General features: G+C 51.9%; 1 protein-coding gene across 6 annotated transcripts in view; it reads right to left on the reverse strand.

The window, feature by feature from the left end:
- Positions 1-25314, reverse strand: part of SPTBN4 (spectrin beta, non-erythrocytic 4) — a 118942-nt gene that overhangs the window by 50328 nt on the left and 43300 nt on the right. For all 6 annotated transcript variants that reach the window (XM_021931115.2, XM_021931114.2, XM_031659449.1 and 3 more), the window contains 9 exons: positions 25073-25260; positions 24881-24998; positions 24455-24613; positions 23170-23472; positions 21157-21307; positions 13907-14855; positions 12031-12168; positions 6544-7294; positions 3028-3230 (listed from right to left, as the gene is read on the reverse strand). In XM_021931115.2, coding sequence (XP_021786807.1) covers positions 3028-3230; positions 6544-7294; positions 12031-12168; positions 13907-14855; positions 21157-21307; positions 23170-23472; positions 24455-24613; positions 24881-24998; positions 25073-25260 — 2960 coding nt within the window. The remainder of the gene's footprint in view (positions 1-3027; positions 3231-6543; positions 7295-12030; positions 12169-13906; positions 14856-21156; positions 21308-23169; positions 23473-24454; positions 24614-24880; positions 24999-25072; positions 25261-25314) is intronic.

Here is a 25314-nt window from a genome sequence, read left to right on the forward strand (position 1 = left end):
ACCAGCCTGGCCAACATGGTGAAACCCTGTCTCTACTAAACATACAAAAATTAGCTGGACATGGTGGCTCTTGCCTGTGATCCCAGTACTCAGGAGGCTGAAGCAGGAGAATTGCTTGAACCCAGGAGGCAGAGGTTGCAGTGAGGCGAGATCGCCCCACTACACTCCGGCCTGGGTGACAGAGTGAGACTCCATCTCAAAAAAAAAAAAAAAAAAAAAAGAACAGCACCTCACACACAGGTTCCAGCTGAGGGGCCAGGCAAGCCGAAGCTCTAAGTGACTTGCCCTGAATGTCACAGGTTGAGGGGGAAGCCAGGTCTAAGACCCCCAGGGCCCCAGTCCCCAGCTCTGTATGGCTCTGCCCCCTTGTGGATGTAGAAACCCCTCCCACTCCTCCCACAGGGTGAGAAATGTGCCCCCAGATAAATAAATGACTGGGATGGTGGGGAGGTGCAGTGATTAGTCCGTCTCAATACCTCTGTGTTCACACCTCACCCACCACAAGCCTAGGGCAAATGCTGCCTCTCCCATAGCCCCTGCACGTCTCCCATCTGGGCCCTGACCTTTCTGCCTGGGCTTCCTCCATCCCAGCCCCGAGTATTCTGGGCCATCCTTGTCAGATAACGTTTGAGCTCTGTGAAGCAGGAATCATATTCTGTCCTGGTCATCTCTGTGACTACACCCCACTCCGTACCGAGCACGGGCTCAGTACATGTTTAATTGACTGGAGAATGAGTGAATAAACAATACGGTGAAAGGAGCAATTAATGCATGACTGAAAAGAAATGAATGAGTGAATCATGGAATGAACTATCCCCCGGGCTCCTCCTCCTCGTTTTGCTGAGCCTGGCATGCAGCAGATGCTCAAGAAATGTGGAACAGGCCGGGCTCAGTGGCTCACATCTGTAGTCCAGCTACTCAGGAGGCTGAGGCAGGAGAGTTGGTTGAGCCTAGGAGCTCCAGGCCGCAGTGAGCTATGATTGCATCACTGCACTCCAGCCTGGGCAACAGAGTAAGATCCCTGTCTCAAAAAAAAAAAAAAAAGTGGGACAAAGGAAGGAAGGATCCAGGCCTGGATGGAAAAGGGGCCACTAAATGATGAGCTTGCATCCTCAAGAACAGAATTTCCATAAAAGTTTCTTTTAGAAACTTGCAGCCTTGTCCCAGATAAATCTAAGGAAAGGATGTCTGAACCCTAAACAGAAAATGGGTAACGGTCTTGGGGCTGGAGGTGGCACAGTGAAGTGACCAGGGATGCTTTCTGTCAGAAGACGGGAACACAGAAGGAGGGTATTGGGTCCTTTTCTGGCCTGGATCATGCCAGAGAGAGCCAGAGAGCTTGAGCGGAGAAATTTAGGGTCACCAGGAGGAGCAGAAACAGCTCTAATGATGGACAGAACTGGGTCTGGAAGACGAGAAGGGAATTCCCATGATGGCTGGAGGTGGTGGTGTTGTTTTGTTCAGGGCCTACCTACAATAGTGCCTGGCACACAGCAGGTGCTCAGTAAATGTCTTTGCTTGATTAGTGCAAGGACAGACAAGAGAGTGGTGGTAAGAGACAGATGGTGACAAGCAGAGAACAACGAGGTTCAAGAGATGAGAGGAAGGCCTGAGCGCGGTGGCTCAAGCCTGTAATCCAGCACTTTAGGGAGGCCGAGGCAGGCGGATGCGAAAAGATTAGAGGTCAGGGAACCATCCTGGCGAACACGGTGAAACCCATCTCTACTAAAAAATACAAAACTAGCAGGCAGTGGCGGGCGCCTGTGGTCCCAGCTACTCAGGAGGCTGAGGCAGGAATGGCGTAAGCCAGGGGTGAGCTTACAGTGAGCCAAGATCGCCCTGCACTCCAGCCTGGGTGACAGAGCCAGACTCCGTCTCAAAAAAAAGATGAGAGAGACACAGAGACACACAGACACTCACTCTGCATGCTTCCGAGAGTAGCTGGGGCCAGGCAGAGGTGCTTACACCAAATATTTGACAACCAGCCTGGCAGGGGACACTGTCCCATCTGGAAAGCTGGAGCGCACCTGTGCCTGGCCTCTAGCTGCTGGATCTGGGGAGTTCTGGGAGTTCCCAAGGAGGCTGCAGAAGAGCAGGAGGGATAATGGGGCATCTAGGGAAGTAAGTTAACCTTTTTTTTTGGAGTGGAGACAGAGTCTTGCTCTATCCTCCAGGCTGGAGTGCAGTGGTGTGATCACAGTTCATTGCTGTCTCAATCTCCCAGACTCAAGCAATCCTCCCATCTCAGCCTCAAGAGTAGCTGGGACTACAGGCACACATCACCACACCCAGCTATCTTTTTTTAAAAAAAAATTTTAGAGACGGGGTCTCACTGTGTTGCCCAGGCTGGTCTGGAACTCTTGGGCTCAAGCAGTCCTCCCGTCTCAGCCTACCAAAGTGCTGGGATTACAGCTATGAGTCACTGCACCCAGCCTAACATTTTAACAACAGGACCAGCTATCGCACACTGAGGGCAAGCTTGAGGAAGAAACCTTTCATTGTATATCCTTCTGTATATTTTGGGTTGACAGCCTCAGGTTACCTTTTCACAATATATCCACTTAAGGCCAGGTGCAGTGGCTCATGCCTCTAATCACAGCACTTTGGGAGGCCGAGGCAGGTGGATTACCTGAGGTCAGGAGTTCAAGACCAGCCTGGCCAACATGGTGAAACCGTGTCTCTACTAAAAATACAAAAATTAGCCGGGCGTGGTGGCTTATGCCTGTAGTCCCAGCTACTGTGGAGGCTGAGGCAGGAGAATCACTTGAACCCAGGAGGTGAGGGTTGCAGTGAGCCGAGATCGTGCCACTACACTCCAGCCTGGACAACAGAGTGAGACCCCATCTCAAAAAAAAATCCACTTAAATCAAATCTAAGACAACATGGAATTAAATAGAAATAGGAAAGGGCCACAGAGAAGCAGAAATCGTGATGAAAGGAGCGGGACCCTGGCCTCCCACACCACTCCCCTATGCTGGGCCCCATCTTCTGCCCCCTCCCTGGGGTGGACGGGTCTGGGGGACCTACTTTTCCAGCAGCCGAGTCACAGCCTCCTGAGCCTGCTCCCCATAGATGTTGCCCTGCCTCAGCAGGCCCTCCGCAGCCTGCACGGCCACCTGCATCTTTTGCTGGTTCAGCTCCATGGTGGTGAGAAAATCCCGGTGCTGTTTCAACGCCTCCTCCACCGATTCCACTGTGCCCGGGAGCTCCGCACCAGACAGCGCCATCTCCTGGGGAGGAGGGAGCATGGTGCAAAGGTCAGCCTCATTCTATTCCAGGACCTGGGAGAGGCTGCCAGCCTGGCTTGTCACCACTCCCCGCAACCTTGCAAGCATCGAACATTGCAGTTGTGGTCCCACCTCGGGGCCGTTGTCCATGCTGGTGTCTCTGCCTGGCGGTCTGTCCCTCCAGATACCCCCATGGCTGGCTCTTTCACTTTCTTCAGGTCTCTGACCACCCTGCCAAAAATATCAACTCCCACCCCAGCCCTATCCCACTATCCTCCTGTATTATTTCTTTTTGTGGGGGGAGGGAGCCGACGGAGACTCACTCTGTTGCCCAGGCTGGAGTGCAGTGGTGCAACCCAGTTCACTGCAACCTCCACCTCCTGGGTTCAAGTGATTCTCCTCCCTCAGTCTCCCAAGTATCTGGGATTACAGGTGCATACCACCAAGCCTGGCTAATTTTTTGTATTTTTGGCAGAGACGGGCCTTCACCATGTTGGCCAGGCTGGTCTCAAACTCCTGACCTCAGGTGATCCGCCTGCCTTGGACTCCCAAAGTGCTTGGATTACTGGCGTGAGCCACCGCACCTGGCCAACCCTCCTGTATTATTTCTCATAGCATATACCTGGCAATATTAGCAATGCATTGACTTGTTTACTCTCTCCTCCCCCACATACTAGAATGTCAACCACATGAGGGCAGGATTTTGTATTTTGTTGCCTGAGGTGTGCTCTGCTCCAAAATAGTGCCCAGCACAGGGGAGGCACTCAGTAAATATTTGGTTAATATGAAGACTGAAGCCTGGGCATGGTGGCTTATGTCTATAATCCCAGAACTCTGGGAGGCCAAGGCGGGAGGATCACTTGACCTCAGGAGTTCGAGACCAGCCTGGGCAACATGGTGAAACCCCATCTCTACTAAAAATACAAAAAATTAACCAGGCATAGTGGCACGTGCCTGTAGTCCCAGCTACTTGGGGGGCTGAGGTGGGAGGATTGCTTGAGCCCCATAGGTCAAGGCTGCAGTGAGCCGTGATCGTGCCACTGCACTCAGGCCTGGGTGACAGAGTGAGGTCATGTCTCAAAAAAAGAAGACAACTAAACTGGGTACTGTGTGAACTCAAGGAGGTTCTTTTCCCTCTGGGGTTAGTTTCCTAACTGGTAAAATGGGTGGGTCAGGGCCGGGCACAGTGGCTCACACCTGTAATCCCAGCACTTTGGGAGGCCAAAGCAGGGGGATGGTTTGAGCCCAGGAGCTGGAGACCAGCCTGGGCAGCATAGACAGATCCCGTCTCTATTTTTTTTTTTTTTTTTTGAGATTGAGTCTCATTCTGTCGCCCAGGCTAGGGTGCAGTGGTGCGATCTTGGCTCACTGCAAGCTCCGCCTCCCAGGTTCACGCCATTCTCCTACCTCAGCCTCCCGAGTAGCTGGGACTACAGGCACCTGCCACCATGCCCAGCTAATTTTTTTTTTTTTTTTTTTTTGTATTTTTAGTAGAGATGGGATGTCACCGTGTTAGCCAGGATGGTCTCGATCTCCTGACCTCGTGATCCGCCCACCTCGGCCTCCCAAAGTGCTGGGATTACAGGCGTGAGCAACTGCGCCCAGCCCCTGTCTCTATTCTTTAAATGGGTGGGTCAGAAAGGGTCTCTCAAGGCCACTCACTTCAGCTCCATATTTAGTAATCTTATGATTCAGGGGCTCTCTGTCCTTTCTCCCCTACTCCCTAGATCAGAATTTCCCAAGCCTTGGGCCACAGAGGGGTACTAGTCCATGGCCCGGGAAAAACTGGGCTGCATAGAAGGAGGTGGGCGGGCAAGTGAGCATTACTGTCTGAGCTCCGCCTCCTGTCAGATCAGCAGCAGCTTTACATTCTCATACGAGGGCAAACCCTATTGTGAACTGCACATGTAGGGGATCCAGGTTGCATGCTCCTTATGAGAATCTAATGCCTGATGATCTATTGCTGCTTCCCATCACCCCTAGATGTCACTAGATGGGACCGCCTAGTTGCAGGAAAACAAGCTCAGGACTCCCACTGATTCTACATTACAGTGAGTTGTATAATTATTTCATTACATGTTATAATGTAATAACAATAGAAATAAAGCACACAATAAATGTAATTTGCTTAAATCATCCTGAAAACATTCCTCCTTCCCGCACCAGTTTGTGGAAAAATTGTCTTCCAGGAAACCGGTCCTTGGTACCAAAAAGATTAGGGAGCGCAGTGGCTCATGTCTGTAATCCCAACACTTTGGGAGGCCAAGGCAGGTGGATCATGAGGTCAAGATACCGAGACCATCCTCGCCAACATGGTGAAACCCTATCTCTACTAAAAACGCAAAATTACAAAAATACAAAAATTAGCTGGGCATGGTGGCTCGCGCCTGTAGTCCCAGCTACTTGGCTGAGGCAAGAGAATCGTTTGAACCTAGGAGGCTGAGGTTTCAGTGAGCCGAGATCATGCCACTGCCCTTCAGCCTAGCTACAGAGTGAGACTCTATCTTAAAAAAAAAAAAAAAAAAAAAAAGATTGGGGACCACTGCTGTAGATAATCCTCAAACTGGGTCAGCATCCCTTAGATAACCAGTGTAGGCAGGCACCCTTTCTAAGATGGTCCCCAAACACTGGAAGCTACTCTTGGACAATCTGAAAACTGGCTGTTCTATCTTGCCAAAATTCTCAAACTTGGTTCCCATCCCAGAGTGATCTCCAAACTGGATTGGCTGTCCCGAGATAACCACTGCACTTGGTTCCTCATGCCACACACACAGTTACTCTCTCCAGAGAATCCATAGTTGTCATCCCCAGAAATGAAGATATTGTGCTAATTTAGGCATCCACACCATGTAATCCACAATCACTGACTGACTCCAATAACCCCTCAGCCTGTTACCTACCTCCATAATCCTAATCCTTTGTTATCCATACCAAGATCTTCTTTGAACCCCATTTAACCATCAATCAACCTCATAGTCTTACTTGCTTTCAGATAATCCACAAACCCAGGAAGTCACTCCAATAAATATCCACATGCATTACTTACTTGGAATAGCCCACAAACTGTCACCTGTAATAAGACACCAACCTACCCCACTCATCATACTCCTCAAATTCTGTTACATACACGCTTCCACACACACTGGATGATCCACAAACTCACGTATCCATTCCGGATATTCTCTCAACTCCTACCCACCTCAGAACCCAGTGGTTCCAGCAAACACCCTCCTCCCCACCCCCGCATGCCCCTGTCCCTGCAATCCCCCGCGGCCTCGGACTCTCCCTCTCTGAAATGTACACCCCGAGTGGGCACCTGGTTACGCAGCACCACGAGCGCCTGGCGTAGATCCCGCAGGAAGAGCTGGTAGATGTGCGCCTGGACCAGTGCCTCCCTGCGCGCCTCCCACAAGCCGAGCAATTTATGCCAGCCAAGTTCGAGGTGTGGCAGCCACTCGTCTAATGCCAGGCCCGGGCCCAGCTCTGCGCCGTCGGCGGCCAGCAGCGCCTCGCTGGCCGCCACAATGCGAGCATAGTCTTCCTCGCGCTGGTCCACCTCCTCCTTGAGCGCAGCGTGGCGCCCCAGCAGCGCGTCCGCTTCTTCTAGGCTGTTGGGCAGGGGCCCCTCGCTGCCGCCCGCCGCTTCCTGGGCGCGCACGAGCCAGTCCAGGAAAGCGTCGAGGTCATGTAGGAAGCGCTGCAGGCGCCCTGCTGCCGCCACCGCCTCACCGCAGGCCTGAGCCGCGCTGGCTAGCGCGCCCCACTCAGCGCCCAGCTCCTCCGCGCCCTGGTGCAGCCGCGCCGCCTGCGCCGGGAAGCGCGCTGCCAGCAGGGCTGCCTCCTCCAGAAGGGCCGCCTGGCGTGGCTCCAGCGCCTGCAGAGCGGCCTCTAGGCCGCTAAGACGCCACTGCAGGGCGCCGCCGGCGCGGGGCGCGCTCTCCACAGCTCGCCGCTTCTCACGCACCTGGGCGCGCACCTCGGCCACCTCCAGCACGTGGTTCTCCACTAGCAGCACCGCGCTCATTTCCTCTTTGCGCTGTTCCACTAGCTCCACGATGCGGTTCCACCTGCCCAGGAGAAAGAGAGTGACTTGAGGAGGACAGGGACTCCTCTTGGGCGCGGAGGGCCCGCCTATCCAGGGTAGAATCCGGGCCCAAGCCACCCAGCCATCGTGTGACCTCAGTTTCCCCAGTTTCTGCCGGTGTAAAATGGAACCCTACCCATCACTTTTGCTTAGGGCAGCCGTTCTCAACATGTAATCTGATCGAGGACAAAACTATCTTCATAAAAATGTGTTAAGATGCCATTTGCTTTTTCACTCTCATTCTTTCCCGAGTGTTCAGTGAAGTTTTCCAGAGGCGGCAGGAGAGACTGAGTGCAGAAGCCGACTCTGACTTAAGAGAAGCCCAGCTGCCATCTCTTAAACCAGACTTTAAAGAGATTTACAAAGGTACGAAACAATGCCATTCTTAGTACATTTTTTGTTATGAAAAGTTATTTTCTTATAAAAATATGTTAGTTGGCCGGGCGTGGTGGCTCACGCCTGTAATCCCAGCACTTTGGGAGGCCAAGGCGGGCGGATCACGAGGTCAGGAGATCGAGACCATCCTGGCTAACATGGTGAAATCCCATCTCTATTAAAAATACAAAAAAATAGGCCGGGTGTGGTGGCGGCGCCTGTAGTCCCAGCTACTCGAGAGGCTGAGGCAGGAGAATGGCATGAACCCAGGAGGCAGAGCTTACAGTGAGTCAAGATGGGGCCACTGCACTCCAGCCTGGGCGACAGAGCGAGACTCTGTCTCTAAATAAATAAATAAATAAATAAACAAATAAATAAATATAATAATATGTTAGTTATATTAACACATTAGATATTTAGATTTTTTAAAAAATTTTAAGACATGAGATCTCACTATGTTTGTTGCCCAGGCTAGAATGCAGTGGCTATTCACGAACTCCTTTATGGCACACTGAAGCCCCCAATTCCCAGGCTCAATCGGTCCTCCCACCTCAGCCTCCTGGGTAGCTGGGACGACAGGCACGCACCACTCCCAGCTTATTGTTATTTTTAAATAACTTAATGTTTTCAAATTTCTCAGCCAGGTGCAGTGGTTCACACCTGTAATCCCAGCACTTTGGAAGGCGGAAGCAGGTGGATCGCTTGAGCTCAGGAGTTGGAAAGCAGCCTGGGCAACATGATGAGACCCATAAAATACAAAAATTGGCTGGGCGTGGGGGCACACACCTATGGTCCCAGCTACTTGGGAGGATCGCTGGAGCCTGGGAAGTCGAGGCTGCAGTGAGCCGTGATTGTGCCACTGCACTCCAGCCTGGGTGACAGAGTGATGAGACCCTGTCTCAAAATAAATAAATAAAAATAAAAACATTTAAAATTTTCTCAGTATTAAGTTCTAATATAGTAAATAGCAATAAATATGACTCACTAAAACAAGCTCTTGGGGTCCTCAATAGTATGGGTTTATTTTATTTTATTTTATTTTATTTTATTTTATTTTATTTTGAGATGCAGTCTCACTCTGTCGCCCAGGCTGGAGCGCAGTGGTGCAATCTCGACTCACTGCAAGCTCCGCCTCCCGGGTTCAGGCCATTCTCCAGCCTCAGCTTCCCGCGTAGCTGGGACTACAGGCACCCGCCACCACACCCAGCTAACTTTTTTGTATTTTTAGTAGAGACAGGGTTTTGATTTGATGCGTTAGCCAGGATGGTCTCGATCTCCTGACCTCGTGATCTGCCCGCGTTGGCCTCCCAAAGTGCTGGCATTACAGGCATCAGCCACCGCTCCTGGCCTGTTTTGTTTTTGAGACAGAGTCTTGCTCTGTTGCCCAGGCTGGAGTACAGTGGCACCATCTCAGCTCACTGCAACCTCCGCCTCCCAGGTAAATGGGATTCTCCTGCTTCAGCCTCCCAAGTAGCTGGGATTACAGGTGTGCACCACCACGCCCGGCTAGTTTTTGTATTTTCAGTAGAGATCGGGTTTCATCACATTGACCAGGCTGGTCTCAAACTCCTGACCTCAAGTGATCTGCTCGCCTCGGCCTGCCAAAATGCTGGGATTACAGGTGTGAGTCACCATGACCTGCCTATTTCTTGCATAAAGCCATTATGATTCTCTAAATATCTTATTCATTTATTAGCATATTTAACTGTTTCTGTGCCTTCTCTAGAATGGACACACTACAAGGACAGATATTAGGACTCTGAAATCAGACAGACCCGAGTTCAAGTTCTGCTCTAGCCAGATTTGCCATGTGACCTTGGGCAAATCATTTCCTTCTCTGATCTTCAGTTTCCTTATCTGGAAAATGGGGATAATAAAGTCTACTTCATTGAGTGTGTAATGAGATCATGTGGCTAAAGCACTCGGCATATAGATCTCTCTACATGCTATAAATTGTTACTGTTGTAGTTATCTTTTTAGGCTGGATGCTTTGCGATTGTCTCGGCTATAGAGATTTTAAAATCCCTGGATATGGGAATCTTACACCAGAGAGTCAAGAGCATAGTCTTTGGGTGGGGTGCAGTGGCTCATGCCTGTAATTCCAGCACTTGCGGAGGCCAAGGCAGAAGATCACTCGAGCCCAGGAGTTCGAGACCAGTCTGGGCAACAAAGTGAGACCCGATCTGTACAAAAAATACAAAAAGTAGCCAGGTGCAGTGGTGCGCACCCATAGTCCCGCTACTCAAAAGGCTGAGGCAGGAGGATTTCTTGAGCTCGGTGGGGGGGTGAAGGCTGTAGTGAGCCATGATCGTACCACTGCACTCCAGTCTGGGTGAAAGAGCAAGACCCTGTCTCAAAAAAAAAAAAAAAAGAACACAGTCTTTGAAGTCAGACATATCCATCTTCAAAGCCCGATTTGATCCCCTAACTAGCTGTGTAACCTTGGGCCTCCATCTTCACCTCTCTGAGATCCAGTTTTCTTCTCTCTAATGTGGGGTAATTTCCACCCCATAGTGTTACCAGGAAGACTGGATATATTAGATAAACAGCTCCAGCTCAGGATTCAGCCAGAACTGCATTTGACTCCTACTTATAGACTGAGTAATCTTGGATAAGGAGTTCACCTCTTTGGACCTGTATCTTCATCTAGGAACCCCACCTGCACTGGGAGAATTGCTGGTAGTATTCCAGAGGTACTGTATTAGTTTGTTACTTATCTTAAAAGAGTTGTAGGCTAGGAGCAGTGGCTTACACTGTAATCCCAGCTCTTTGGAAGGCCGAGGTGGGAGGAGGCCAGGAGATTTTGTTTGTTTCTTTGTTTATTTGTTTGTTTTTGACATAGATTCTTGCTCTGTCACCTAGGCTGCAGTGGAGTGGTGTGATCTTGGCTCACTGTAGGCTCTGCCTCCTGGGTTCAAGCAATTCTTCTGCCTCAGCCTCCTGAGTAGCTGGGACTACAGGCCCATGCCACCATGCCCGGATAATTTTTGTATTTTTAGTGGAGATGGGGTTTCACCATATTGGTCAGGCTGGTCTCGAACTCCTGACCTCAGGTGATCCACCTGCCTTGACCTGCCAAAGTGCTGGGATTACAGGTGTGAGCCACCACATTCAGCCAAACCCAGGAGTTGTAAGACCAGCATGGCCAACATAGTGAGACCCCCGTCTCTACAAAAAAAAAAATGTTTTAATTAGCTGGGCATGGTGATGTGCACCTGTAGTCCCAGTTCCTCAGGAGGCAGAAGTGGGAGGATCGCTTGAGCCTAGGTGTTGGAGGCTGCAATGAGCCATGATCATGCCACTGTATTCCAGCCTGGGCAGCAGAGCAAAATCCTGTCTCAAAAGAAAGAGAGAGAGAGGCTGGGCGCGGTGGCTCACGCCTGTAATCCCAGCACTTTGGGAGGCCGAGGCAGGCGGATCACGAGGTCAGGAGATTGAGACCATCCTGGCTAACACGGTGAAACCCCGTCTCTACTAAAAATACAAAAAATTAGCCAGGCATGGTGGTGGGCACCTGTAGTCCCAGCTACCAGGGAGGCTGAGGCAGGAGAATGGCGTAAGTAAACCCGGGAGGTGGAGCTTGCAGTGAGCCTAGATCGCGCCACTGCACTCCAGCCTGGGTGACAGAGCGAGACTATGTCAAAAAAAAAAAAAAAAAAAAGAGAGAGAGAGAGAGAGAGAGAAAGATCTGAATTCTAGGACCTTTACCATGGAAATTGGGATATTGGAAATTTTTTTTTTTTTTTTTGAGACAAAGTCTGGCTCTATTACCCAGGCTAGAGTGCAGTGGCACAATCTCTGCTCACTGCAATCTCTACCTCCTGGCATCAAGGCATCCTCCCACCTCAGCCTCCCGAGTAGCTGGGACTGTAAGTGTGCACCACCATGCTTGGCTAAATTTTGTTTTGTTTTGTTTTGTTTTTTTATATAGAGAGAGATGGGGTTTTTGCCCTGTTGCCCAGGCTGGTCTCGAACTCATGAGCTCAAATGATCCACCCATCTCAGCCTCCCAAAGTGCTGGGATTACAAGTATGAGCCATTGTGCCCGAAAGAACATTGGGATACTGTAAAAAGTTACATAAAGTGCTTGGGAATACTCCTGGCAGATTGTAGGTATTCAATAAATTATTTCTGGATAAATAAATGAACAGCCAACTGAAATGTCTGTTTTAATTTTACCACGTCATCACCAGTACTGGGGATTATGATTTTTGGTCAACATTTTGTTGATTTATCAGGTGGCCATTATGATTCCAGGGGTTTGAGATTGCACATCTTTGCTGTCCACGGTTGTGTGAGTGTAAGGGAAGGATGGGAGGGACTCCCAGCCCCAGGCCCTCCTACCTGCTGTTGAGGTGGTCCTGGCAGGAACGCACCTCATCTGAACTGGGGTGGCCTCCTTCCACCAGCTCCTGGACTGTGTGGTTCACGTCCAGAACGCGGCCCATCAGGCTGTTCATCTCTTGGTCCAGGCTCTCGAATCTGCAGGAGGATGGAGATGCTCAGACACCCGAACCCTGAGGACCTTGGTTTTATGAAATGCCTTCTACTGATTCTCCTCCTAATTCTCCACCCTCCTTTTCAGCCTCCTTTGTGGGCTCCTCCTCTTTTACCTGCTGTTAATTTAATGTATGTATGTATGTATGTATGTATGTATTGAGACGGAGTCTTGCTCTGTCACCCGGGCTGGAGTACAGTGGCACAATCTCGGCTCACTGCAACCTCTGCCTCCCGGATTCAAGCGATTCTCATGTCTCAGCCTCCCAAGTAGCTGGGATTACAGGCATGCGCCCCCACACCTAGCTAACTTTTCTATTTTTAGTAGAGACGGGTTTTCACCATGTTGGTCAGGCTGGTCTTGAACTCCTGACCTTATGTGATCCGCCTGTCTTGGCCTCCCAAAGTGCTGGGATTACAGGCGTGAACCACCATGCCTAGCCTCCACCCGATGTTTAAATGGGAGTTTCCGCAGCAGCAACTCCACCCTGAGCCCTCTGGGTTTTCCCTCACACCCTTCTTCGACGATTCCACCCAACCCCACAGCCTTGGTCTTCTCTCCTGAACTCATGACAGTCACACCTCAGTCTTCAGCCTCAACCTCTTACCTTTTGAACCTATCTTCAACCTAAAGTCTGCTGTATACCTTCTTGGGGCTATTCACACCCATCTGACTCAAATTTGTTCTTCCTCTGGGCCCCCATGTTGGGGACAGCACTGTCATCCCCCAGGCCAGAGCCCTGGGCTTTGTTTTAGAAAATTGCTCTGGCCCATCGGCCTCCATGGCCTGTCTGTCTACTTACTTCCAGCGCTGGTCTAATCTGTTCCACTCCATCTGGGTCCCCACCCCAGTTGCCTCTCTGGGTTCCCAGCCACAACTCTCAACTGCTCCAACCCACCCTCCACATGACAGCCACTGAGGTCTATTTTAAGCTGGACATGGTCCTCCCATCTTTAAATCAATGTTTCAAAGAACTGGGCAACTGTGGGCACAGTAGGGGCAAGGAGCAGCCCTGTGTTTCCAGCAGTGCCCAGCACAAGACCTAGAAAGGCATAGGCACTCAGTACTAACACCTGCTGAATGAATGTATGGATGAACAAGATGCTCAGAGAGAGTGGTGCAGAGGAGGAATAGACATTGTTCACCCACTAATTGAACAACTCATTGCTAAGTCAGCCAACAGACAAGTCAGTATATAATATGTCATGGGATGGTAAGTGCTACAAAGAAATGTAAAACAGGATGAAGCAATGGAAAATGTCAAGGGTCAGAGCTATTTTAGTAGCTTAGGGAGGTGACATTTATGCAGAACCATTGGGAGGCCTCCCAGAGGAGGGGCCAGGCTGAGGTGTCCCTGTAGAAGCATAGGTCGTTTATTTCATGCTTGGCGAATGTAAGCCTGGGTAATAAGAGCAAATGCTGGGGGAATGCTTCCTCTACCCCCAGGCATTTGCGTCATGTTCTGCATGTATGAACTCATTTACCCTTCATCACAAGCTTGGGTAGGGACTAATACCACCCCCATTATACAGGTGGGCAAGCTGAGGTTCAGGAAGGTTAGGCAGGTTGCAAACCTTCTAACTATCACAAAGCTGGTTATGAGTGAAGCAGGGATTGGAACCCCTCGTTCCAGCTGAGCGAACATGGGAACTGTTGAACCAATGAAGGTGAGACTGGGTGCATGAGGAATGGGACCCCGGAGTCCCACATGTGTGCGCTCACCGGTGCTGCACCACCTCAACGTCGTCGAGTGAATCGGGCACACGCATGGAAAGCAGCCATTGCTCCTTCTCGCCGATCCACAGCTCGCACGCGTGCACCTCGCCAAACATGCGGTAGACAGCGAGCGCGTCCCGCAGCCACTGGCGCCGCAGCGCCGCCACTTCGGTCACCTCAGCGAACAACTGCTCGGCTTCCACCACGCGCACCTGCAGCGCCACCACCAGCGGCCCTGCGCCACTGGCACCCCCGAGTGTTGCCAGCTGGCGTCGCAGGCCGCTCACGGGCCCGCGATGCGCCTCCACCTCTCCGGTGAGCGCGCGGTGCTGGCGCGCCAGGCGGCGGCTGGACGCTTCGTCGTGGCCAAAGTCGCCAGCGGCTGCCAGGCGGTAAGCGTCGCGAAGCCAGTCCAGCAGCCCGTCGAGGTCAGCGCCGAACTGGTGCAGCGCCCGCGCCTCCTGCAGCCGCCGCTCGCGCCGCGCAGCCGCCTCTTCCAGCCGCTGCCAGCGGCGCCGGGCGCTCGCCGCGCGCTCTGCCAGGCCCACCAGCTGCACCGTCTCTGCTCCCGGGCCGACGGCGCCGCCGGCTGCAACCAGCTCCTCGCCACACCGCAGGGCCTGCTGCAGCAAAGCCCGCCGCCCGCCCAGCTCACCCTGCAGGATCTTGTGCTGGGCCAGGAGGCGCGCGGTGCTGGACAGGTCATGCGCGCCGCCCGCCGTGCCCGCTGCGCCCGCTGCGCCCGCCGCACCGCCGCCGCCCGCAGCCTCCAGGAGGCGCTCCTTGTCGCGCGCCCAACTCTCGGCCTCCTCCAGCTCCTGCAGCAGCGCCCACAGGCTCCGCGAGGCCTCCAGCTCTGCCCGTCGCCGCGCCGCCTGCTCCTGCAGCTCCGCCAAGCAGCCGTGCACGTGGTTCACGCGGTTGCAGATGACCTGCGGGTCGCAGGGCTGGTAGCCTGAGCCAGGAGAAGGGGAGCATCCAGGATTGGTCACAAGCCAAGGGGCGCCCAAGAGAGGATGGTGCGGGCTACCTACCCTGTCCTTGGTGTGACTTCATCAGGTGCCGGGTCACGCGGCTCCTCCTGCAGGCAGCCTTCCTTAACACCCCAAGGCTGGAGCAGGCTCCTCCTCGATCCTCTCAGGCTGCTCTGCTTCCCCATCCCAGCCCTGACTACTCTGTGTTGTCATTGCTTTGTCCTGTCTCCCCCGCTGGACTGAGAGCTCCTTAAGGACAGGACCTGGGACTGTCACACCCAATCCCAATCACTGCCTAGCAGAGGGTGGCACCCAGAGCTGTAGCCTAGTGAATGTAGTGATTTGTTGACTGAACGATGGATGGATTCAGAGCATCTCAGATTCCGTATATTTGAGTGAAAATTGTGCTTATGTCAGAACTGAGTCAAATGAAACTTCTTTGTTTTTCGTTTGTTTGTTTTCTTGAGACAGAGTCTTGCTCTGTTGCCCAGGCTGGAGTGCAGTGGTGTGATCTCAGTTCACTGCAACCTCCACCTCCAGGTTTAAGCGATTCTCCTGTCTCAGCCTCTCCAGTAGCTAGGATTACAGGTGCCCACCACCATGCCTGGCTCATTTTTGTATTTTTAGTAGAGACGGGGTTTCACCATGCTGTCCAGGCTGGTCTCAAACTCCTGACCTCAAGTGATCCGCCTACCTTGGCCTCCCAAACTGCTGGGATTACGGGTGCCTGCCACCACATCCAGCTTTTTTTTGTTGTTGTATTTTTAGTAGAGACGGGGTTCCACTATGTTGGCCAGACTGGTTTTGAACTCCTGACCTCATGATCCGCGCCCTCCTTGGCCTCCCAAAGTGCTGGGATTACAGGCGTGAGCCACTGCGCCCAGCCTGGAAATATTGTTTTATAAAACCTCTGTGTTAGTGTGTGTGTCCATGTATGCATGTGAACTGTGAGTCATGAGATAAGTGCATTTATTTTTTTATTTTAGAGATAGGGTCTCATTCTATCACCCAGACTGGAGTGCGTGGCACGATCATGGCTCACTGCAGCCTCCAACTCCTGGGCTCAAGTGATCCTCCCATCTCAGCCTCCTGAGTAGCTAGGACTATGGGCCCACATCACCATGCCTGGCTAATTTTTTTTTCTAAGTTTTTTGTGGAAATGGAGTTCACTAGCTGGTCTCGAATATCTGGGCTCAAGCAATTCACCCACCTGGGCCTCCCAAAGTACTGGGATTACAGGCATGAGCCACTGCTTGGCTGTGTATTTCTTACTGGATCATAAAAGTGAGAGAGAGACACTGCCCTAGGTGGAATGCGGGATTTCTGTAATTCTGGATGTTCACTGATGTTGACTCAAACCACAAGGTATCCAACTGAATAATAGTTACAAAAACAACAGCTTCTTGCCAGGCGCAATGGCTTATGCCTGTAATCCTAACTTAACCTTGGGAGGCCGAGGCGAGCAGATCACTTGAGGTCAGGAGTTTGAGACCAGCCTGGGCAACATGGCAAAACCCCATGTCTACCAAAAATACCAAAATTAGCTGGGCGTGGTGGCGTGCACCTGTAGTCCCAGCTACTCGGGAGGCTGAGGTGGGAAGATCACTTGAGCCAGGGACGTTGAGACTGCAGTGAACCGAGATAGAGCCACTGTACTCCAGCCTGGGCAACAGAGCGAGAGTCTGTCTTAGAAAACAAAACAAAACAAAACAAAAAAACAGCTTCCATGTACCCAGCCCTTACTCTCACACAATGTCATTTGATTCTTACAACCATCCTGTGAGGCCAGTATCCTTATCAGCCCCATTTTCCAGATGAAGAGACTGAGCCTCGGAGAGAGGAAGGATTGCCCTAGGATCAGCTAAGAAGCGGTCCATCAGGAGCTCACACTCTGGACCACCCATCAGGCAGCGCTGCCTCCCATCCCCATGACAACGCACTGCCCACACTCGCACTCCCCACACCGGCCCCTCTGTTGTATTCTCGGGGCTGCTGATTGTCACAGGAGCCAAGAACCCACAAGGCGAGGGCAAAGGGAGCTTCCCGAGACAAACCTAGCTAAGTTGAAGGAGAGGGTCCCAGCAACCTCGCCTGGAGATGAGATGGGGATGGGAGGGGGCTGAGCCAGGGTCAGGATGTCCACACCAAGGCGTGGAGGGAAACCTCAGCATTTGCACTTAGGATGTGACCCACGTCGGCTAGGGCGAGAAACTTCCTCACCAGCCTGCAAGCCAGACAGGTTGTCCCTTTTCTAATAATGCTCCAAGATTCCAAACGGCTGTGGGCTCCAGAAAAAGGAGGAAAACATCTTAACGGAGAGATACGGACCAGCCTCAAGACCCTCTTGTCAGCTCCATGGCCTGGGCCTCAGTTACCTCATCAATGAGAAAGATAAAAAGCAGTCCTGACTGCCATCAGCACTCAGGGCTAGCCATGGTGTTCTGAGGAGTATAAATAATCTCACAGGCTGGGCGCGGTGCCTCACACCTGTAATCCCAGCACTTCGGGAGGCCGAGGCAGGCAGATCACCTGAGGTCAGGAGTTCGAGAACAGCCTGACCAACATGGAGAAGCCCAGTCTCTACTGAAAATATAAAATTAGTGGGACATGGTGGCGCATGCCTATAATCCCAGCTACTCAGGAGGCTGAGGCAGAAGAATCACTTGAACCCAGGAGGCGGAGGTTGCAGTAAGCTGAGATCGCGCCATTGCACTCCAACCTGGACAACAACAGCAGAACTCCATCTCAAAAAGAATAAAATAAATAAAAATAATAATCTCACAGAAATGGCCAGGGACAGTGGCTCCCACCTGTAATCCCAACACTCTGGTAGGTGGAAGCGGGAGGATTGCTTGAGCCCAGGAGTTCAAGACCAGCCTGGGTAACATAGAGATCAAGTGTCTAAAAAAATAAATAAATAAAATAAACAACAATAAAAAAAAAAATCTCACAGAACACTCATATCAGATGAGGCCACTCTGACCATGATGGAGTAGGACAAAACCAAGCTCATTCCATAATCATGCCTGAGCACAGACAAAATCAAGGTCACTGTGCAAACCACAAAAATGACCAGAGGCCGGGCGCGGTGGCTCAAGCCTGTAATTCCAGCACTTTGGGAGGCCGAGACGGGCGGATCACGAGGTCAGGAGATCGAGACCATCCTGGCTAACACGGTGAAACCCCGTCTCTACTAAAAAATACAAAAAACTACCCAGGCAAGGTGGCGGGCGCCTATAGTCCCAGCTACTCGGGAGGCTGAGGCAGGAGAATGGCGTAAACCCGGGAGGCGGAGCTTGCAGTGAGCTGAGATCCGGCCATTGCACTCCAGCCTGGGCGACAGAGCCAGACTCCGTCTCAAAAAAAAAAAAAATGACCATGCATCCCCCTCGCTGGCTAAGATGAATGACAGCTGCCAATGACTGCAACAGCCTCCTTCTGTTCCTCCCACCACCTAGATCAAAATGATTAAGATGCCCGATCACCTAGTCACCCCCATATTCTGACATCATCCAATCCACAGCACAATTCACTACACTGAATCATCTTACAAATCACCTAACACAAGCCCAAATCCTATAATAAGCCCCCAATCATATATATATATTTATTTGAGATGGGGTCGCACTCTGTTGCTCAGGCTGGTGTGCAGTGGCACGATCTAGGCTCATGGCAACTTCCACCTCCCAGATTCAAGCAATTCTCCTGCCTCAGCCTTCTGGGTTGCTAGGATTACAGGCACGCGTCACCATGCCCAGCTAATTTTTTGTATTTTCAGTACAGATGGGGTTTCACTATGTTGGCCAGGCGGGTCTCGAACTCCTGACCTCATGGGATCCACCTGCCTCGGCCTCCCAAAGTGCTGTGATTACAAGTGTGAGCCACTGCGCCCGGCCCCCCATCATACTTTCTTCTTGAGATGCCCCACAGCTCCCCATGGTGTGTGTAAAGAGCCACCAAACCCAACTTGGTTTGACCACAGAGGGACTCCTGGTGGTCTCTGGCTGGAGGGCATTGACATAAGTAAGACAGGAACCTTATTAGAGCCAGTCTTGGTTTTGCCTATCAGCATCCATGACCCTGTGTCTGGTAAGGGCGTCCCTTTCTCCTCTTTTTCAGTCTAAGTCTTTGGAATGGGCTGACCTTGCCTCTATCGGCAACAGTCCTGGCCCTGGGATAGGTGTGTCACATGCATGTGGCCAATTAGATCCCTGCATACCCTGGGGCCACAGTGATTGGCTGAGCAATGATGGAATCCACTGTGAACTAATGCAAGCTCTCCTAAGACTTTTTGTTAGAACTCTCGGGAGAAAGGGGCCTGTGTCCCATTGGCTCTGATAACCTGTTAGGATGTATACCTAGGGCTGAATAATCCCGGATGTATACCATAAGGGGCAGGACTGCTTGACAGTGACACCAACACAGAGACTAGAGATGGAGAGAGACGAGAGAGATAGAGTCTTTTGTTTATGTTTTGAGAAGGAGTCTCACTCTGTCACCCAGGCTGGCGTGTGCCTGGTGGTACAATCTTGGCTGACTGAAACCTCTGCATCCTGGGTTCAAGCAATCTTCCCACCTCAGCCTCCTGAGTAGCTAGGATTACAGGTGTGCACCACTATGCCTGGCTAATTTTTTTTTGTATTTGTAGAAGAGATGGGGTTTCATCATGTTGGCCAAAGACTAACCTCAAGTGATCCGCCTGCCTCGGCCTTCCTAACACCTAACACCTAAGTGTTAGGATTACAGGCATGAGCCACCGAGCCTGGCCTGAGTCTTTTTCGTTTTTGATATGGAGATGGGGTCTCGCTATGTTGCCCAAAACTCCTGGCCTCAAGCAATCCTCCCATCTTGGCGTCCCAAAGCTCTGGAATTACAAGCGTGAGACACACAAGGCCTGGTCTCAGATGGAGTCCTAAAAGCACCCTTGAGCCATACCTGGATCCAGCCATGCCTGAAGTAAAACCCACCCTTCCCCAGATTTTTTTTTTTTTTTTTTTGGTGACAGGGTCTCAGTCCAGTTGCCCAGGCTGGAGTGTAGTGGCACAGTCTTGGCTTACTGCAGCCTCGACTTCCCAGGTTCAGGTGATTCTCCCACCTCAGCCTCTGGAGTAGCTGGGACTACAGGCATGCACCACCATGCCTAGCTAATTTTTGGTATTTTTGGCAGAGACGGGGTTTTGCCATGTTGCCTAGGCTTCCCTGAACATTTTGGTTACGTTAGCCAGTCCACTCCTCTTTTCACCTTAAGCCATTTGAACTGAGTTTCTATCACTTGCGGTTAAACAGGCCCTGATTAACATTACTTAGCACAGGTTTTCTTGTTTGTTTTTTAAGAGACAGGATCTCACTGTGTCACCCAGGCTGGAGTGCAGATCATGGCCTACTGAAGCTTCCAATTCTTGGCCTCAATTGAGCCTCCTCTCTCAGCCTCCAAGTAGCTGGCACTACAGGCATGTATCACCATGCCTGGCTCATTTATTTATTTATTTATTTATTTTGGTAGAGATGAGGTCTTTCTATGTTGGCCAGGCTGGTCTTGAATTCCTGGGCTCAAGTGATCCTCCTGCCTTGGCCTCCCAAAGTGTTGGAATTATAGGCATGAGCCACCGTGCCCAGCCCGCACAGGTCTTTTTATTTTATTTTATTTTATTTATTTATTTATTTATTTATTTATTTATTTTTTGAGAGGAAGTCTTGCTCTGTCGCCCAGGCTGGAGTGCCAGTGGTGGGATCTCAGCTCGCTGCAGCCTCCACCTCCTGAGGGTCCAGCGATTCTCCTGCCTCAGGCTTCCAGATAGCTGGGATTACAGGCACATGCCACCATGCCTGGCTAATTGTTTTTTGTATTTTTAGCAGAGACGGGGTTTCACCATGTTGGTCAGGCTGGTCTCAAACTCCTGACCTCAGGTGGTCCACCCGCCTAGGCCTCCCAGACTGCTAGGATTACAGGCGTGAGCCAACGCACCCAGCCAACACACAGGTCTTTTTAAATGGTATTCGTTGAGAGCAATCTGTGAAGGGCTTGGCACATAACAAGTGCTCGATAAATGTGGGTTATCACTGCAGAATCTAAAGCAGGAAGAGGTCGAGTGGTCCACCCTGCCACTCAGGGCATTGATTCTCCCCATGACTTCCTTATTGGAATGTGATCTTAGGCTCTGCTTAAATGCCTCCAAGGACAAGGAGCTCACTCTTTTCTTCTGTCAGGAGTCACTCTTGCCTCTATCGGCAACAGTCCCAAGAGTCTCCAACCCCAGCCCCAGCCCCAGCCCCAAGACTCACCCTGCAGCTGGGAGAAGCGCAGGGCAGCGGCATTGAGCGCCTCCACCCGCTCGCTCTGGGCCACAATGTCTCCCTCCAGCAGTCCATGCTTCTGCAACAGGTCGTCTGCCTCCACCAGGTGCTGCCCACACTCCGGGGACAGCAGCTGAGCCTACAAGCGGGGACAGCACTGAGCACACCTCTGGCACTGCCCTGGCCACTCGCCTCTCCCCCATCGCCTGTGCCAGCCCCTGCTGCTCTGCACTGTCACTCTTGACTCTGACCCGTCTTGGAGAGATATGGACCAGCCTCAAGACCCTCTTACCAGCTCTGTGGCCTAGGCCTCAGTTTCCTCATCAGAAAGAAAAAAGCCGAGCCCCGGCTGTTGTCGGCTCTCACAGCTAGCAATGGTGTTCTGTCTCTGTCTCCCTCTTTCTCTACCTGTCTCTCTCTGAATGTTTCCATCTCTCGTGGACTCTACATTTCTGGGCTCTGTCACAGTAGCTTAGTCTCTGCTTCCATGTCTTTCTTGTCTATACATCTTTGTCTCCATCTCTCTCTGCATCTCTCTTTCTACATTTCTGCCCCTTTCCCTTTCTCTCTGTCTGTATCTTCCTTCCTTCCTTCCTTCTTTTCCTTCTTTTTTTTTTTTTTTCCTCTTCTTCTTTTTTTGAGACAGAGTCTGGCTCTGTCGCCCAGGCTGGAGTGCAGTGGCACGATCTCGGCTCACTGCAAGCTCCGCCTCCCGGGTTCAAGCGATTCTCCTGCCTCCCGAGTGGATGTACCTTGCCCGGCTAATTTTTGGATGTTTTAGTAGAGATGGGGTTTTGCCATGTTGGTCAGGCAGGTCTCGAACTCCTGACCTCAGATGATCCGCCTGCCTTGGCCTCCCAAAGTGCTGGGATTACAGGTGTGAGCCACCGCACCCGGCTTCTTTTTTTTTTGAGACAGGATCTTGTTCTGTCACCCAGGCTGGAGTGTAGTGGTGCAATCATGGCTCACACAGCCTCAACCTCCTGGGCTCAAGTGATCGTCCCACTTCAGAGTAGCCGGGACTACAAGCGCATGCCACCACACCTAGCTAGTTTTTGTTTTTGTTTTTATTTTTTTGTACAGACAGGATCTCACTATGTTGACCAGGCTGGTCTCAAACTCTGGGGCTCAAGCAATCTGCCTACCTCGGCCTCCCACAGTGCTGGTACCGCAGGTGTAAGCCACCATGCCCAGCTGGCTTCTGTCTTTATTGTCTCATCTCTCTCTAGATCTGGTAGGTCTTTCTCTCTCTCAGATTGATTCCCATCTTCCTGTATCTTTCTCTGTAGCCATGCAGATTTTCATTGTCACCTTTGTGTCTGCCTCCCCCTCTCTCTGCCTCTCTGATTTCTCTCCCTCTCTCTCAAACTGTCACTCTCTCTCTGTCTGCATCCCTGGCTTACTCTGTCTCTGTATCTCCATGTCTTTTTTCATTTCTCTCTCTTTTTTTCTTTCTTTTTTTTTTTTTTTTAGACAGAATCACATTCTGTCATCCAGGCTGGAGTGCAGTGGCACCATCTTGGCTCACTGCAGCCTCTGCCTCCTAGATTGAAGCAATTCTTGAACCTCAGCCTCCCAAATAGCTGGGACTACAGGCACATGCCACCACACCCAGCTAATTGTTCTGTATTTTTAGTAGACAGGGGGTTTCACCATGTTGGACAGGCTGGTCTGAAACTCCTGACCTCAAGTGATCTGCTCGCCTCAGCCTCCCAGAGTGCTGGGATTACACGTGTGAGCCATTGTGTCCAGCATTTTTCTATTTCTCTATTCGTCTCTGTCTCTTTCTCATTCTGTTTCTTTGTCTGCCTCTCTTGTCTATCTCTGTATCTTTCTCTCACTCTCTCTCTTGTTCTCCCTTTTTGTCTTCCTGGCTTTCTCTTTATCTTCTTCTATCTCTGCCCTTCCCTTTCCAGCTCCAGCTGTCTGTCAACGCTTTCAGCATCTGCATCCTCCCTTCCCTCTGGCACTCCACCCGCATCCGCGGCCCCCGCCTGGCACCTGCATCTCCTCCATCCAGTCCACCATGTACACCATCTCCTGGAAGACCTTCTGCAGGGCCAGGTTCTGCTCGAGCCGTGTCCGCCGGGCACCCACAAGCCCAGTTAGCAGGGCCCACTGGCGCAGGACGCTGTCACGCTGGGCTGCCACCCGCCGGATATCGTAGTAGCCTTCGGCCGCCAACGCCTGGGCCAGCTCCGCCACACCCTGTACCCGCTCCTCGTAGGCTGCAATGTCTGCCTCGATCGCTTCGTGTTTCTTCATGGCTGCCTCCACTGCGGGCAACTCATACCCAAAGTTGTCCTGGGGCAGTGAGCCAGACACTCACCCATGCTGCCTCAGCAGTCCACCTGTTACCTTGACCCTGTGTGACCCTGGGGACTCCCCCCTACATTACCTTGGAGACCGGCCCTGCCCTCCCTAGTTATCCTGGAGACCAGCCCCGCCCTCCCCTGTTACCCAGGTAACCTGGAGACCAGCCCCACCCTCCACTGTTACCTTGGAGACCAACCCCACCCTCTCTTGTTACCCTGGAGACCAATGCCACCCTCCTCAGTTACTCTAAAGACCAACTCCCCTCCCCTGTTGCCCTGGAGATCAGCCCATCTTCCACAGTTACCTTGGAGACCAGCCCCATCCTCCCTTGTAGCCCTGGAGACCAGTGCCACCCTCTCCAGTTACCCTGGAGATCAACCCCACCCTCCCCTGTTGTCCTGGAGACCAACCCAATCTTCCCCAGTTACCCTGGAGAACAGACCCACCTCCTCTGTTGCCCTAGAGACCAACCCCACCTTCCCATTTCCCTGGAGACCAGCCCCACTCTCTCCAGTTACCCTGGAAACAAGTCCCGCCCTCCTGTTACATCGCTAACCTTAAACTTGTTACTCAGGAAAGAGGCTTCCCCTGTCCTGGAGATTAGGGACCAGGTTTACCTGACTCTGTTACTTAGGAAACCAATTATATCCTCCTGAGTTACCCTAGACATAAGATACAACCTCTCTTGTCATTTAAAACACTCCCCCTATTGCTGAAGAGACTAATTCCGCCCTTTCTAGTTACCCTGAAGACCAGCCTCACTCTCCCATTACCCTGGAGATCAGGCCCATTCCCCTCACCCAACAATCACTTAGAAGACCAAGTCTCCCTTCCCATCCACATTTATCACCAGGAAACTAATCTAACTCTTCCCTGTTGCCTAGGAGATCAAGTCTCCCTCTTTGGTCCCAGGATCATCAGCCCCGCCCTCCCTCCCTTTCCCCCCGGAGCCAAGCCCCACACCTCGTACCTGGGAGACCAGACGCTGGTTCTCATTCAGCCAGCTCTCCCTCATAGCCACCTTGTGGTCAAACCTCTGTGCCAGTAGTTCCAGCTTCTCCTGCCGAATCAGCTCAGCCCGTAGGGCAGCCTCCCGCTCATGCTCAGCCTTCTCCAGCTCACCCCATGCCTGCAGGAGATGGGAGGAGGCAGTCAGACTCTGACAGCTCCCCACAGTTTAATGGTCTTGACTTAGTCTGAGGCCACTCATAGCATTATGGCAACTTCATGCAAATTGGAAAACATGTTGCTTCTTTATGACACTTTACTACTGAAAAACTGTCAGAATGAATATCTAATCCACCATGCCTACAATGTGAATGATTCCCTTGAGCAGTGTGCAACCTATGCAACTCCACAGTGCAACTCCACCTCTCCCCTGCATCCATGGCCTTACCTTGTCAATATCCCAGATGCCACAGCCCTCCCGAGGCACAAAGAGGCGACGGTTGCAGGCACGCAGTTTGCTCTGGATGCTGAAGAGCAGCACCTCTAGGTTCCCCTTCTCCTGGAACCTGAAGGAGCATGAGCTCAGGAGCCCTGCCGTCATGCCACCCCTGCCCGCCCTCCCTCCAGAGCTGGACCTCACTTGACAGGCTTCTCCAGCGTGCAATAGGCCGTGAAAGCCTGGAGTTGCTGCTGCACCCCACTTAAGGAGTTGGCAAATTTCTGGTTGCTGATGAGGCCCACGGTGCGGTGAATCCAGGCCAGCAGCTCGGCCGCCAGCTCCTCGTAGCGTTCTATGATCTTACCCACCTCCAACACCTGGTCCAAGACCTGACACAGCAGAGGAAGCAGGGGTCAGCCTCATCCCACCCATGCCTGCCGCCA

The sequence above is a fragment of the Papio anubis genome, chromosome 20 (genome assembly GCF_008728515.1).
Source record: "Papio anubis isolate 15944 chromosome 20, Panubis1.0, whole genome shotgun sequence".
In the NCBI taxonomy this organism is placed as follows: domain Eukaryota; kingdom Metazoa; phylum Chordata; class Mammalia; order Primates; family Cercopithecidae; genus Papio; species Papio anubis.